Source organism: Ochotona princeps, chromosome 30 (genome assembly GCF_030435755.1).
Source record: "Ochotona princeps isolate mOchPri1 chromosome 30, mOchPri1.hap1, whole genome shotgun sequence".
Classification (NCBI taxonomy): Eukaryota; Metazoa; Chordata; class Mammalia; order Lagomorpha; family Ochotonidae; genus Ochotona; species Ochotona princeps.
The window spans coordinates 1991336-2008227 of record NC_080861.1 but is presented as its reverse complement, the minus strand read 5'-3'; the positions used below and the strand labels follow the sequence as shown (position 1 = coordinate 2008227).

The window sequence follows — 16892 nt, the reverse complement described above, 5'->3', positions numbered from 1 at the left end:
CCCAGCCGAACCCCATCTCCTAATCCTGCTATTTTGGTGGGATCAAGCTTTGCACCCGTGTTGAGGGGACACAGCACTCAGAACAAAGCTCCAAGTGTGACTAACGTGAACTCAGACTGTCACAGAGGTGCACACGTGGGCACGGCGTGGTAGCCTAGTGGCTAAAGCCCTTGCCTTCAGCGCACCAGGATCCCATGTGGGCACCAGGTCTAATCCCAGCCGCCCTGCTTCCCATCCAGCTCTCTGCTTGTGGCCTGGGAAAACAGTGGAGGACAGCCCAAAGCCTTGGGACCCTACACCCATGTGGGAGACCTGGAGGAGGCTCCTGGCTCCTAGCTTTGTTTCGGCTCAGCTCCAAAGGTTGCAGCCACCTGGGGAGTGAATCAGCAGACAGAAGATCTTCCTCTCTGTCTCTCCTCCTCTGTGTGTATCTGACTTTCAAATGAAAATAAGCAAATCTTTTTTTAAAAAAAAGGGGGGGGCACACACACTGTATGCTTTCGCTCACACGAGGCTCTCAGAACACTGACCTTGCCGGACAGCAGACTGCAGGAAGGCCAGGGGGCTTTATTGCTCAGTGTGGGGGGCTGCCCCTGAGCCAGGACCGAGAGTTCTGGAAGGGATCAGGTGGTGGGAGCACCGTAATGCAACTGAACAAAAGGCCAATGAACTTCACACCTTGCAAAAAAAATCACATGCAAAAGCTTACATGATCTGTGTATCCTCAACCACAGTGTTAGAAATGCTAAGGAATGGCCAGGACAGCGGCCCCACGCAGCACGGACATCTGTGACTCACCCACCCTGGTGTGGCGTCTTACTCCTTCCCCTCACCCTCTTCTGTTTTTTTTTTTTTAAGATTTATTTTTTTAAAGGCAGAGTGATAGACAGATTGAATCCCGAAATTCCATAGCGAGGAAGACCAGGCCACGCCTAAGCCAGGATCCCAGAGCCCCATCTGTGTCTCCCATGCCCACGTACTTGGGGGCATTCTCCACCGCTCTCCCTGTGTCTCCCATGCCCATGTACTCGGGGCATCCTCCACTGCTCTCCCAGGATGCATCAGCAGGAAGTTGATGTGAAAACAGAACAGCCAGGACTTGAACCAGGACTCTGAGGTGGGACGCTGGAGTCACCGGTGATGGCTCAACCCACTGAGACACCACACTGGCCCCAGGGCACTGTTGTCACGACAGGAGGGGACAAATGTGCAGGTCCTAGAGTGCCACAAAATACAGCCCAGCTTTCTCAACTGTGTAACCCTGGGGAAGTCATTTAGCCCCTCTAACCTTCCATTTCTCAATCTGTAAAATGGAAAAAATAAACTACTTGGCAGTGTCATTTTGAAAATCAAATTAGCCGAAAAAGCATACAGGCTCAGCCTGCGACCCACCGTCAGTGGAGCGTCCCGATTTCACACAGGGATGCAGTGGTAAAGCCCCCAGCTGTGATGCCAGAATCCCACAGGGGCATTGCCTCAAGTTCTAAAATGCTCCACCTTTGATCCAACTCCATGTTAGTGTTCCTGAGGAAGCAGTAGAGGATGACCCGAGTGTTTGGGTCTCAATACCCACATGGGAGACAAAGATGAGGCTCCTGGCTCCTGACTTCTGCCCGGCCCAAGCCCAGTAGCTGCAGCCATTTGGGCAGTGAACCAGTGGATGGAAAATATCTCTCTTTCCCTGTAATCCTGCTTTTCAAATAAGTAAAATGCAGCAAATCTTTTGTTTGTTTTTGAGATTAGGGCTTTTGCTACTCAAAAGCTCTCTTCCCATTGTATCCCTGAAGTTTCCAGAAGGGAGCTGTGATAGAGAGTGTGTGTGTGTAATTTCCACCAGCTTTTCTTGCAGAGCCTCTGTGACAAAGCAGATTGGCAAGCACCCAGGCCTGCCTCTTCGGGATTCCAAAAGCCAAAGCTGCCAAGTGAGCCCACCAACATGTGCACCGTGGCATCTGGCCCTTCCCCTCCACAGGGCCTCGGCTCAGCAGTCACCCACCCAGGGACAGTCTGGTGCCTGCCCTGTGCCTGACTCTGCTGTTGAACTCAGAGATACCACACACTGCCGGAGGACAAGATCACTTAGCACTGGAGGCGGTCCCCTTCTGCTGCCACGGTGGGCAGTGTGCGCAGTCCATGAGCAAGGGCTGCCGCTCTGAGCAGCTGGCCCGTCCCTGGGGAGCCAACAGGCAGAAGGAGTGTGTTCCCAGTATGTGTTGGCTTGTGTTTGTTTTGTTTTGTTTTGTTTTTTAAAGATTTATTCATTTTATTACAGCCAGATATACACAGAGGAGAGACAGAGAGGAAGATCTTCCGTCCGATGATTCACTCCCCAAGTGAGCCGCAACGGGCCGGTGCGCGCCGATCCGAAGCTGGGAACCTGGAACCTCTTCCGGGTCTCCCACGCGGGTGCAGTGTCCCAATGCATTGGGCCGTCCTCGACTGCTTTCCCAGGCCACAAGCAGGGAGCTGGATGGGAAGTGGAGCTGCCGGGATTAGAACCGGCGCCCATATGGGATCCCGGGGCTTTCAAGGCGAGGACTTTAGCCGCTAGGCCACGCCGCCGGGCCCTGTTTTTGTTTTTCTACTCTCCCCTTGCCCCTCCTCAGCCCGGTGCCAGACACGTGCCCTATGACCCAGCTCAGACCCTCGTGCCTCTGGAAATGTGTCAGGAAAACAGCAGAAACCGATCCCAACTGCTAGCTCCATCCCTTCAGAACCCAGCTGGGAAACCCCTTCCTGCCTGGAAATCAGGGCGCCCGAAGCGCACCTGCCAAGACTCCCAGCCCTGAGATGCCAACCCTGACTGCCCCCTGCGCTGGCTTTAGGCCACAGGCCTGCCTTTGGGCTTCCAGAGCCTTCATGCACAGATGAACATTTAGGGAAGGGTCTTTAAAAAAAGAAAAACATCTGGTGCTGGTTCCTCATGAAAACTCTGAAGCGCTGGGCGCACAAGCCTGCACCCCACGTCTGGGATCGGCTGGGGTGGGGGCAGCCTCCTCTTCAGACAGGCATCCCAGGCCCGTGACCCCCACGTCTGGGATCGGCTGGGGTGGGGGCAGCCTCCTCTTCAGACAGGCACCCCAGGCCCGTGACCCCCATGTCTGGGATCGGCTGGGGTGGGGGCAGCCTCCTCTTCAGACAGGCTCCAGGCCCGTGACCCCCATGTCTGGGATCGGCTGGGGTGGGGGGGCCAGCCTCCTCGTCAGACAGGCACCCCAGGCCCGTGACCCCCATGTCTGGGATCGGCTGGGATGGGGGCAGCCTCCTCTTCAGACAGGCACCCCAGGCCCATGACCCCCATGTCTGGGATCGGCTGGGGTGGGGGCAGCCTCCTCCAGGCCTGTGACCCCGTGGCTGGGGTCGGCTGGGGTGGGGGGCCAGCCTCCTTGTCAGGCTGGGCTTCTCCTCCAGCCAAGCCTCTAAAGAGGGCACTTTGAAGGAAGGGACCTTCTCCTGGGGAGGGGAGGGGACAGAATCAGCTTAACCGGATCTGCTTGCTAAGTCTAGAAACCAACCTAAGGCATGGGCAACTGGCTGCAACCCCGCCCCCAGCAACTCGGCAGTCCGGTTAAGGTTATGATTTCAGAGTGTTTTGGAGTTACAAAAAAAATAAATAAAGCCCACAGAACGACTGCAGAAAACACTGATAAATTGGCAGTATAGCTATGAAAACACTAGAAAACATTGGTGATAGAATCATGTTTTGCTTCTTTATTGATGTATTCTATGGCAAGATCTAGCATCTTATCTAAAAATAAGTGTAAACACCATTCCAAGATACCTGCAGCAATCTCAAGGCGAGAGGAAAATACCGACGATGGGTCCTGGCCAAGTCACAGCTGCCACTGATATCACAGTTATTTGTAATTGAAGGAAATGATAAGGACTTTAATTGACTGGTAAGAAAAATGAAAACGGAGTTCACAGACCCTGGAGTAAAGAATTCCTGCCCCAGTGTCCACACTGGAACACACTGACCTTGTTACCACACCCGAGGCTCCGACCCGGGCAGTCCCCTGGCTGAGGAAGTAGGATGCTGGAAGGATGCAGAAACCCGACATGAAAGCCAATGGACACATCCAGAAATTGACACGCTGGGTTACACAAAATGTTAAGACATCTACAGTTAAAACATCACACAGGAAGCTAAAACACAAAGGACAGACTGAAAACAATTGCAACACAATAACAAATGTTAGTGTCCTTAACATACAAAGAGTGGTTACAAAGCAATAAAAAATTGAAAACCAATCCAATAGAACAGTTGTCGTATTAGGCGATTCACAGGATAAGAAAATACAAGTGTCATCAAAAGATTCATAAGAAATGGAACTGAATGACAAGCTGATTTGAAGACAACACTTGAAATCCACACACACACGTATTTTTTTCACAGCATGTGTTTTCCATGAACTCCTATACACGGCCACGTCAACATTCAACCTCACTATAACAAACAGGATCATGGCATTGTCCTCTTCTACCCACCACCATCGTTATATTCTGAAACATTGGTTTTTACTTAACAAACCGTATTCATTAAATAATATGCTAGCATGTATCAATCAAAAACATCAATACATTAATGCATATTGGTAATGTAATAATACATTAATACAGTATTAACATGTCTTAGTCAAAAAACAGTTTATTGTCAGATAAAGTTCTCTTTAAAAGCATCAAATTATCAGGCCCAGAGCGATGGCCTCATGGCTTAAGTCCTTGCCTTGCACGCACCAGGCTCCCATATGGGCGCCAGTTCATGTCCAGGCTGCCCTGCTCCCCATCCAGCTCCCTGCTTGTGGCCTGGGAAAGCAGTCGAGGGCGACCCAAAGCTGTGGGACCCTGCACTCACGAGGGAGACTTGGAAGAAGCTTCTGGCTCCTGGCTTTGAATTGGCTCAGATCCAGCCATTTGTGGCTACTTCGGGAGTGAACCAGCAGATGGAAAATCTTTCTCTGCATAAATCCTTCTCTGTAAATCTATCTTTCCAATAATAACCAATAAATCTTTTTTTAAAAATCAAATTATGAATATTGTGATTGATTATCATTACTACCCAACATGAAGCCATATGATAATCAGGTTGACCTTGACCCACATGGCTCCATCCCAGAACAACGGGAAACATTCTTCATCAGCCTCAAAGCCCTAGTGGCTAGGAGTGTTAGGTGAAAAACAAAGTGTCACACGTTCTCCAGATACACGTGTGACCCCACGTGTGGCCCTCCCTGAGACTGTGTGGACCCTGCAGCTGTGGGGACAGCCAGCTGAGCAGCCCGGGGCCTCCAGGACACACAGCAGAGGGAGGCTGTCTAACTGCTTCTTCCCCACAGAGCAAGGCCAAAGGGGGAGTGCTAAAACACCCTGTGTACATGCTGCTGAGCACTTAGCAGGATGAGAAGTTCTTGTCAACCTTGAGAAGTTTTCAAAAAATTTTAGTTGACAAAAATTGTATTATGGCATCCAATAGAATGTTCTGAAAGGGAGGAGGTGAGCTTTTGGGTGAATCTTGAAGGTGCAGTGGGGGCTGGCATTACAGCACAATGGGTTAAGTCGCTGCTTGCAGCACTGGCATCCCCAATATGGGTGGTGGTTCCAGGCCTGGCAGGCGCACTGCTGATCCAGCTCCCTGCTAATGTACCTGGAAGAGCAGTAGGCAATGATTAAAGCACTTGCCGCAGGCTCCTGTCTTCAGCCTGGCCCAGTCCTGGTCACCGTGGCCTCTTGCGGAGAGAAGCAACAGATAGATATCTCCTCTTGCTTTCTCTGTCTCTCTCTCTCGCCCTGTAACTCAAATTTAAAAAAATAATAAATCTTTTTTTTTTAAAGTGAAAGAGGCAATTGCTTCTCGACCTTTTGGTTAAGATTAAGTGTAGCAATAAAAAGTAGCGGCTTGAAATATCTGAGTTTGTGATTTGCTTTCATGAGCCAATCGTGATGATGTCAGTTTATACTTATACAGAAGGTGTGGGGAAAACAGACCCTTGGAGGAGGGCAGGAGACTAACCTGGGGCTGGTGAGCAATGATTAGGACCTACGTGTGTGGACCTTCACCCAGGCATACCTTCAGCAACTAAGTCAGTCCTTGGCACACAGAAATGGCTCAACTGACAATTATTAATTGAACGCATACATCAATATTAAAATCAGGCTTAGAAATTGAGTCTTTTTTTCTTCAGTCAGTGCTTTCACAGGCCTTAAAAATGATCTTCCAGCATCCAACAAACTATGTAGTAAAGCCGCTAGTACCTAACCCATTTTCTCTTCCTGCTTAGATTGCCAGCCTCTCTTGCAGCTACCCTCTTGCCAGGGAGGTGCAAGTGGAAGTGCATTGCAGCACCTGCAGAAAGCCTGCCTGAGCTGAAGCAGGTGCACCCTCCCACTCTGGCTGCCTACAGCGCACACAGGGGAGCTGGAGGGCAAGCAGGATATGGACCAATGCACAGACACCAGGAGAACAAGACGTCCAGTACCATCCCCAGCCTGGATCACTTGCTTTCAGACTTCTTTTGCATGAACCAGATCAACGTCCACGTTGTAGAGCCACAGCTCTTGGGGATTATTCTACTATAGACAAAGAAAGGCAGTCCTGACACCTCCAAAAGTTCAAGATCAATTCGAAGTGTAGCGCTCCAGGAAGTGCCAGGGCCACGGAGCAGCAGCAACCCTGTGCCAGCTCTATGAGCTGCCCGTGCCCATGGCCTTGGTCACTGACCCCTCTGGGCCTCGAACCACATCCTGGTACGTCCTGGGACAGTACTTGCGGAAGAGATGTTCCACCAGGGTGTTGCTCCCGCGCACCACAGTCTTCTGCTCCCGGTTCATGTAGTTCCACAAGTGCAGGGCGTAAGAGTGGTTGAAGCTCGGCTCCGTGTCCCACACTTGGTAGTACTGTCTCCACTGTGGATAGGAGATTGGGTAGAAGCGCTGGGGATGCAGGAAGGACAAGTTCAGACACTTGAGGTCGCTCAGCTCCTGGAAGTCTCCGAGCTTACACCACACCCTCAGCATCCTGGTCATCAGCGCAGGGCCCTGGTGGCCCCAAATGGCTGAATTGTAATGCTCCACAAAGTTTTCCATGCAGCCCCATAAAAAGGGGTGCTGGGGCAGAAACCCAAAAACCCCGTTACTGGAGTACCGAGAGGCCTGGGCGGCCAGGAAGTTCTCCTCGGGGATGGGCCTGATGGAGATGACATCAGTGTCCATGTAGATGCCACCGTACTTCCAGATGGCAGCCAGGCGGCACGCATCCGAGCTGACGTGGAGCCAGTTCCTCTGTATGCTGATATTGACCTGCGGGAGCAGCTGCAACTTAGCACCAAGCAGCAAGAAGGGGTGTGGTGGAGTGGGGTGGGCAGGGGTGGGGGTGCTCACAGCGTGAAGCCAGGCCCTCAGCCCTTAGCAAGGAGGCCAGCCAGACATGCAGCCTCCCAGTGCATCAAACAGCTCTGCTACCTCCGCACAGGCCCCCGTTGGACACTTCCGGGCTCTGGGGGATCTGGCAGTGACTGAGTACTGGAGTGAAAATGACTCTGGGTGAGAGGCTGCTCTCAGCCCTCCCCCCACCTCCCTGGACCACCAGACCCCACCTCCCCTCTCCCCCGCCTGTTCAGCCAACTGCAACCAGAGGCACACATGCCCACTGCCCAGGGTCCATTCATCTACTCCCTCTCCAGTCAGGCTGGAGTGGTCTCTCCCTCTACACTAATATTGTGGGAGGCTGAATGATGACCAACCAAGCATCCAAAGCTTCCAGGTCCCAGTCCCTGGGGACCTCCCATGGGGAAGGAGTCTCAGCAGGCTTGATCAACTCAACTACCTTGAAATGGGGTGAGGATCCTAGATTATCCCGGGGACCTTGAAAAGACTTAGAAATTACTTGAAGGAGAAAGAGAGAGGGAGATTTTACACACAAGGACAAAAAGGAATTTGCAGCGGGTGGTGGTGGGCTTCAAGCCAAGGAAAGTGTGCAGCCGCAGAAGCTGGGAAGAGGCAAGGAATAGGGCCTGCTGCACCAGCCTGGTGGCTAAAGCCCTTGCCTTGCACACGCCAGGATCCCATACGGGTGCCAGTTCATGTCCTAGCTCCTCTACTTCCCATCCAGCTCCCTGTTTTGTGGCCTGAGAAAGCATTAGTGGACGGCCCAAAGCCTTGGGACCCTTCGCCTGCGTGGGAGACCCAGATGAAGCTCCTGGCCCCTAGCTTCAGATCAGCTCAGCTCCGGCCATTGTGGCCACCTGGGGAGTGAATCAGCAGACAAATTTTTTCTCTCTGTGTCTCCTCTATGTAAATCTGAGTTTCAAATAAAAATAAATAAACCCCTTTTTAAAAAAAGAGAGAGAGGCAAGCATCATTCCCAAGCAGGGCCCCCAGCCCAGGTGTGTGGCCGCAGCACTTGGATGGCCTCCGTGACAGTAGTTTGGGACACCTGGCCTCTAGCACCCAGGGAGTAAACTTCTGTTGTTTGGAATCCCCAAGTGTGCGGGGATCTGCAGCAAAAGCCACCGGAAGTTCACACCAGGGCCTCCATCACATCCTGAATGCTGCCTCTTGACCCACAAAGCCCAAAATATTTACCATCTGGCTGATCCACGGAGTGGCCCTCTAGAACTTAGATAAGACTTTAAGTGGCAAGAAAACTATTGTTTTGGTGTCAGTTTCTGAATTGCTTTTTATTTTTAAAAAGAATTTTGTAATAAAAACATACTCTTATCACTAAATTCATCATTAGTCCAATCATATGAAAACAACCTATTTTTTCCCCATTTGATGAGTGTGGTTTTGACATCATTAGATTTATATTCTAACGTAAGAGAGTATGTTTTAATTCAAGTTTTGTTATAGTCTTCATAAGATGTTAGTTTAAAAAGCGGCATAGTGAGAGCCTCCCTGTTCAAATGTCCTTAATCGCTGTTTGATTATCAGTCCATGATATTCCATTATTGTATGCCGCCAAGAGGTAGAGAGCAAAATCGCTCGGAGTTCCAGGAGTTTCCAGGCCCAATCTGGATACAACCCAACCTATGCAGCAGCAATCCATCGATTCTTCAGACATGTTCCACCTCCATCATTTTCATGTTCATTATTGCCTGGGTTCCCCCTAACGTGCAAATGCAGTTTACCAGAGATGGGCTCAAAGCTATTGTGAAAAGTAAGTGCTCTGTACATACAGGCATCCAGAAAAGATAGTCAAACTCATTCAGCTAAGAATAGTCCCAAAAGCAAATCAGAAACTGTAGGGAACAGGGCTAGACAGAAAAGACTGCAGACCAAGGGAAGGCTAAATTCAGCTTGAACTACAAGGAGGGCCAGGCCAGCATCACCGGGCGTAGGCTTGGTCCCATCTCAGACCTGAGTCATTCCTGCAGAGTAGGTTGGACTCACTTCCTGACATCACTCCTACCAGGGACATTCTAAATTTCCCTGAACACTTACCCGGGTGTACCAGGGAAACAACGGGGTGTCTTTCAGCAGGCTTCTCATGTCCAACGGGAAGAGGAAGACGTTGTCTATTGCGGAGAGGAGGGACAGAGCCGGGTGAGTGGAGTCAGAGAGTGGCTGTGTGGCATTGTGCAGCCCCTTCAGGAAGAAGGCCACGGGACGCTCTGGGTAGATCTTGGCAGCCGACTCCACAGCGCAGGAGACCAGAGGCGTAGGCTCCATCCTGTCCGAGGTCTCCAGGAACACGATGCCCCGCCCGTGGCTCAAGAGGGCTTCAGGGTCCTGCTGGGTCTTGGGGGAAGACAGACAAAAGAGGCAGCCGGAGCGCGGGGACAGCTGGAAGACGAAGCCGCAGGCAAGCAGCAGGACGACCGTCAGGGCGAGCTGGAGTTCCTTCAGCATGTTGGCGCCTTGCTCTTACCTGCGCCCTTAAATCAGTACAAGGCACTCAAAATCAGTCACACAGGAAAATGATCTGGCAACCCCACTTAGAAACAAATGTTTACAAGATCTTCAATGAAGGGCGGGCGTCTTGCAGCACCAGAGCCTGGATATGAGTCCCAGCCCCACTGGGAGGTAGTAGGGGATGACTGGGTGGTAGTAGGGGATGACTGGGTGTCAGGACCCTGCCATGCACACGGGCTACCTGGATTGAGCTCCAACCTGCTGTCGTGTCCTGGCCCGGCCCTGGCTGTTGGAAGCTGTACAAGATGAGGAGTATTTAAGTAGTGCATGGAAGATCTCCAAATCTGGCTGTCTCCCCTTTCTATTTTTTGAAGTTTAAGAAATTCTAAATGAAATATAATCAAATTAGGTACAGTAATCTACATTATAGTCAATTAGAGTCTATCTTGAGTCAAAAGTACTTTGACAGGAGCTGGTGTTCTGGTGTGGCAGGGAAAGCTGCTGCCTGGCACTGGCACCAAGACCCAGCTGCTCCACTTCTGATCCAGCTGCCTGCTGATGTGCCTAGGAAAGTACCCAAGACGATCCAAGTACTTGGACCCTGCACCCACGTGGGAAACCCAGAAGATGCCCCTGGCTCCTGGCCTCAGCCTGGCCTAGCCCCAGGAGTTGCAGCCCTTTGGGGAATCAACCAACAGATGGAAGATCTCTCTCAGTATCTCTCTCTCTCTAACTCTACTTTTCAGATAAATAATTAAATCTCATTTTAAAATACAAGAAACAATTTGACATACAAATATAATTAGTCAGGAAAGCTATTCATGAAACTCTAAGAACAAAAGCCATATAATGGCCCAACATGGTGGCCTAGCAGCTTAAATCCTCGCCCTGAACATACCGGGATCCCATATGGGCACTGGTTCTAATCCTGGCAGCTCCACTTCTCATCCAGCTCCCTGCTTGTGGCCTGGGAAGGCAGTCAAGGATGGCCCAAAGCCTTGGGACCCTGCATCTGCGTGGGAGACCTAGAGGAAGCTCCTGGCTCCAAGCTTCAGATCAGCTCAGCTCTGGCCATTGCAGTCATTTTGGGAGTGAACCAACAGATGGAAGATCTTTCTTTCTGTCTCTCCTCACTGTAAATCTGACTTTGCAATAAAAATAAATATTCTAAAAACGTTCTGTACCAAAATGAGCTTATTATTTTTAAAAAATATTTGTTATTTAGTATTTATTTTCATTGGAAAGAGAAGGAGAGGCAGAATAACATCTTCTGTCTGCTGGTTCACTCCCAAAGTGGCCACAACAGCTGGAGCTGATCCAAAGCCAGGAGCCAGGAGCTTCATCTGGGTCTCCCACATGAGTGCAGGGTCCCAAGGCTTTTGGCCGTCCTCAACTGCTTTCTCAGGCCACAAGCAGGGAGCTGGAAGGGAAGTGGGGCAGCCAGAATATGAACAAGCTAAACTATTGAATTTCTATGTTCACCATTTTAAGATTTCTGTTTTCCATTTGTCAATATTTCCCTTGTTAAATGGTGATGCTCTCCAATACTCTCCAGTCCTGCTGCCTAAGAAACACAAAGGTCGGCGAAACTCCTGCTAAACTTCCTCGGATGCTCTAAACTCGGTGTTAGCGGAATCGGGGTCAGTCTAAATTTTTGTCATCCACAATGTGATTGTCCAAAGTATTTGTTTCTGTTCACAAAGCATTGTGGAATCTACACTTACACGCCTTATTTTCTGCGTTACATATTTTTCCTGAGATGCCTAGGCTCACAGAACTTTGGTAAAGTGACTTAATTTCTCCAATGTTACAAAAAAAATTGTATTTTCAAAACTTGAAATCTTTTAAAGTAATGATGGGTTAGCATTTTGAATGTTCTTTTGAAACATATTTTTCTCTTGGAGACCTCAAGGTTTGGAATGTGAATTGAATGAAAGAAAGTTACGGAGAAAGCGATAAGCATGAGACTGCAGAATCGCTGCTAAGGTCAAGTGAGAATGCGCACCTGGTGGTGGGAGGTTAAAAGAGTGCTTTTTTTTCACATTTGATTTATTGTTGAATTTCACTGAGAGATTTCTGCTTTCTGTTCACTGCTCGATCCCCAATATGCATATGGCTAGCACACACTACCTACTCTGTTTACTGTGCTGAACAAATGGAAAGATCCATACAAACACAATAAAAGCCACTATAAAAACATTCGATCAGTTACATTTCATTTTATGTACTTTCAGAAAAAAGAAGTCATCCCATAAGACAAAATCTTCAAAGACAACTCTCCAAACAAAAATCTCTGGAAATCTGACTTTCCGGTAAAAATAAATAAATCTTAAAAGAAAAAGTGAGTCTTACAGGAATTAACTTTATTGGATTCAATCTGGTTCATGGCTTTGGTTAAGAAGCCCAGAGCTTTTACTCTGACCAAATGACAATTACAATTACTCTGGCAATTCTTTGACATCTACAAACTCTAAAACTGAGTCTTTGACTTGAGGTTTCTAGCAGGAACTCTCAAAAGATAAGGCTCTCCTGGGAGAGACAATAGCTAAGCTAATTTAAATTACGTGAAGTACATTGTTGGGTTATAAAATGGTACTCATACGAAGTTGTGACGTCTTACACACTGGGGTTGATCAGTGCCAACAGGACACAGCCACGGAGTAGACTTGTTCCTCCCTGGCTTCATACCAGACAAATCTTGTCCTGTACGCTTTGTTGGGTGCTTGGCGGTGAAGAGTAATGGACTCACTCTCTCCCTCACCCCCAGCTTCTGACTGCCCCCGGGGCCAGCTTACCTCCCCAGGCACGCTTTCTCCTTGCTAGCAACCCTGACCCATCCTCTGTTTAAACAGTCAAAGGAGGAGGAGGAGGAGAAAAAGGAGGAAGAGGTGGAGAAGAAGAGAGCCAGAGGAGAGAAAGCTAAGCTACATGGACACTTTTTGGTCTACCTAAACCTGCCAGCCACTTTTTCTGATTGAAAGATTGATTAGTCCTCAGCCTGAACTTAAAGTCATTACACTAATAAACAGAAGATACAAAGTTACTGGTATGCTTGTTCCTATCTGAATGGGCTAATAGTTGTTTTATGTGGTGATTTGCCACTGAGGAAAACCAGGTAGGACAGTCTACCCCCAAAATAGCACCTGTTTTTGGTGCAAAAAAGCAGGGCATTCAGTAAATAGCTACACGGCATAGGCTGGCTTCCGAGGAAAACCTGTCAGACCCTCCCTGAAGAAGCTCTCCAATCAGTCTGGCATCAAAACTGAGGAGACTGCCCAGGGGCCTGTGCATCACAGCTAAACCAGAAACAACTTCTCCCTGTGACTAGCTCAGTAGTATTAACCCATGTGTGCAAGAGTGGCTGTCTCCCCAACACCGCACCCAAGGGGGCTACCTGGTCCATCATAAAGGCTTCCATCCAGCAGTGTGTCACACAGGGTGAGAGGTGAAGAGACCACACACTCCTTAACGTCTTAAGGAACTCTCTTCATTAAAACTTCCAGCCAAGAGTCAGCACCATAGTATAACAAATTAATCTTCCACCTGCAGTGCCAGCATCCCAAATGAATTATAAAGTTCAAGTCCTGGCTGTTCCACTTCCAATCCAGCTCCCTGCTAATACCCTTGGAAGGCAGTAGAGGATGGTCCAGGTGCTTAGGGACCCTGTACTCAGAGGGGAGACCCAGAGGAAGCTCTTGGCTCCTGACTTCAAACTGGCCTAGCTCCAGCCATTGTAGTAGTGAGCCAGTGGATGGAAGATACCTCTCTCTGTCTCTCCTCTCTGTAAATCTGTCTTTCAAACAAATAAGTATTTAAAAATTAAGAAAAAATAAAACCTCAATCCAAAGACACTCCAGCTGGGATAACTCCCTCATCTCCGTGACTGATCTTGGCCAGTTCCTTAATCTTATCCTGACTACTCTCAAAGCTGCCTTCCCCTTATCTAGTTCAAACAAAACTTCTCATTTTATTGTGGGTTGGCTTCCTCCGAGGTAATTTATCAGCCCTATCCCTGAGTGCCTTATCTCTGGCTCAGTTGCTCTTCTTAGAGTGACCTAACAGTTGGATGGGTTTCTCACCACCTCTCCTGGCCCCGCCCTGCCTTCCCAGGTAGCGTTTGCTATTTAGAATGTTCACTCAGGCTCCGCTTCTCACCCTTAAATCTCACAGAGGATTGCTGGCTGTGTATGTCACTGTTCTCCTCTGCTTACGCTGTAGTCCCTGCCCCACAGCCTGTCACTACAGCAGCTCATTTATGCTGAGAGAGAAAAGGGGACAGCGTTAGCTGATGTAGCAATGGGAGTTCTTGCTCGTGATGCCAGACATCTGACTCCTGAAACAACAGGCTCCAAAGCCCTTTTGGCTACCAGGACTTGTGTGCCTTCTCAGCCCTCATAATAATTTTTCCTTCTAATTTGCCCAGGGCCACGCATCCTTCAGCTATTGAGATGGTTCATTCATTCAGTGGTCCGGCACACCACTGAGACCCATGTTGACAAGGAACTGCTGAAAGACGCTCAATTCCAGCCACCGCTCCAGGGATGCTGGGACCAGTTGGCACTGGGAGAGGGCTCCTGCCCCGACCGTGTCCCCTCTCTGCAGGAAGTAGCCATGGAGACTGTCAACATTTCTATCCCCTATTTCTCCGCACTGCCCCCCAGGGCTCAGGTCTATGTAAAGTTCTCCTCCTTTATCTATGCCTATATAGGGAGATATATAGATATATTGTATAGATATAGATGTATTAAATTGCTGAATTTGTTATAATACCGGGCCTGATGAACCTGGGTGTGATAATTCATCTAGAAGCTCATGGAGTGTTTATGGCTCCAGAAAGCCCCACACCTGGGGCATTACAAACTGCGAGGACGGCGCACCTTGAACGTCACCAAGGAACCTTCCTGCATCTCCCCAGCTGCTGCATCACGGTAGCCGTGGTGCTCTGCGCTTACTCCAAAAACCCTCTTAGAAGGGCTCAGACCCAGTGGAACCTAGCTTCAAGCCACCTGCTCTCCTCCTGGGAGAGCTCCGTCTCTACCATCTTCATCCTCTCCACTCTGGCCCCCTAAAAGTCTTCTACACCTTAGCTAGTCACCTTCTCTCCTTTGAACCCTAAAATCAAACATCAAAACCTATCGATTCTGATATGACTGTTAAAAGAAATACACCACTATTTTCAGAGGATAAAATGGTCAGACTAGAAAATCAAGATAAGGTACTAAACCAAGGTAAGGTACTGAAACGCACCTTAGCATAGAACGAAGAAGAAAGTTGACCAAGGAAGCACTCCGAAGGGCAGCGTTAAATAGATGATCAAGATCACACAATAAGCAGTTCCAACAGGATCTACCAGTCACCTCAGCCCTGGCTCCAAACCATCCCTGCAGTGCCTCCTGCCCCATAAACACCAACTCCACCTCCGGCGAATTCCAGAGGAACAGAGAAGTCTGTTTTTACACTCCGCACAGCTCTTAATGAAAATACAGAATCAGTAAAAACGAGCTTACCTTCCAGCCAGAAGCTTACAGTTAGCCAGTATTTACGATCTTAGAAACGACACGTTTTCCCCCTACACTTTGTGGTAAATGACCACTCAGTCTCCAGTTCAACAATGCAGGGCTAAGTGAATCATTAGCAGATGAAGGCTGCACACTGGAGGGTCACAGGAAGCTCCTCCCTCCTCATGGTTTCCCCAAACGCAGACACCTGAACACTGTGAAAAGATTCACAAAGCTTTTCTGTTCCAAATAAGCCACATGCTATTCCTGCCGGTTCACAGATCCACCACAGAGGCTGAAAGAGGATGATTTCATCTGGGAGAAAAAAAGACATATCATTACACACCCTGGACTTACAGGGATATGCTGCGGCTGATCAGTTCAGCCTGACTCCAAGTCATGGACAAAGGGGAGTGTTTGGTGTAGTGGTTCGATGGTTGATGGGGACAGCTGCCTCAGACACTGAAGTGCCTGGTTCAAGTCCCACATCTTCCACTTTCAATCCAGCATTGTGCTGCTTCCCCCTGGGGAGGTCCTTGAGTCTCAGCCATACTCTTGGGAGATGTGGATTGACTTCCGGGCTCCTGGCTTCCACCTGGCCCAGCCCCAGGTCGCAGCTTTGCAGATCTCTCTCGGGTCTCTCTCTCTGCCTTCTAAATAAAGTGAACATAAGTGAAAAAGCATTCTGTTAAAAACAAACAAACCAACACAACACACACACATATACATGGAAACTAGAAGCTCGGGAATGTTTTGTCACCAGGCAATCCTGTGAGCTGTTGAAACACTTTCTTTGCAAACCCAAGGTTTTAAACAAAACAAAGCCCACTGCCACAAATTAGCAACAGACAAGCTCCTGTCGCCTCAAGGCCCAGGGATCTGGAGCAAGAATTGATTCCTAGTAGGCCCAGCATGATGGACCAGTGGCTAAATCCTCACCTTGCACACGCCAGGATCCCATATGGGCACCAGTTTGTGTCTCGGCTGCTTCACTTCCCATCCAGCTCCTTGCCAGAGGCCCTAGGAAAGCAGTCGAGGACGGCCCCAAACCCTGGAAACCTGTACCTGCATGAAAGACCTGGAAGAAACTCCTAGCTTCAGATCAGCTCAGCTCCAGCTGTTGCAGCCACTTGGGGAGTGAACCAGCAGATGGAAGATCTTGCTTTCTCTTTCTCATTCTCTCTGTGAATCTGATTGATCTGTCTTTCCAATAAAAATAAATAAATCTTACAAAAAAAAAAAAACAAAAAACAAACCTGACTCCTCTCAGTCAGTTAAGGTGGCTGCAGCAAGGCTCTTTTTGCCTCACAGCATCAGCTTCCTTGGCCTGCTTTGTGGTGGTAACCCCGGTGTGCTAGGCACTTGCACTCTCCTGGAGGCTGTTTCTTAGCACCCCTGAAGGAACACTTAGGAACTCTTCGGGGCTGTTCTGGATCAGAGCGCCACCTGAGCACAGTCAAGGGCCTCTCTCAGCCAAAACCAGTAATCCACACTTCTCCCTGGACACTTCCATGCCAACAGGTGTTACTGAGAAATCAATGCAAA

The 16892-nt window shown here is 49.2% G+C and overlaps 1 protein-coding gene across 1 annotated transcript; it reads right to left on the bottom strand.

Annotated features, from left to right (window-relative positions):
- Positions 1–6681: 6681 nt before the first annotated feature.
- A4GNT (alpha-1,4-N-acetylglucosaminyltransferase) lies at positions 6682–9846 on the bottom strand. The gene is made up of 2 exons (XM_004588403.3): positions 9439–9846; positions 6682–7296 (listed from the first exon to the last, which is right to left on the bottom strand). Exons 1-2 carry the CDS (start codon positions 9844–9846, stop codon positions 6682–6684), a joined length of 1023 nt encoding a protein of 340 aa, XP_004588460.3.
- Positions 9847–16892: the final 7046 nt, after the last annotated feature.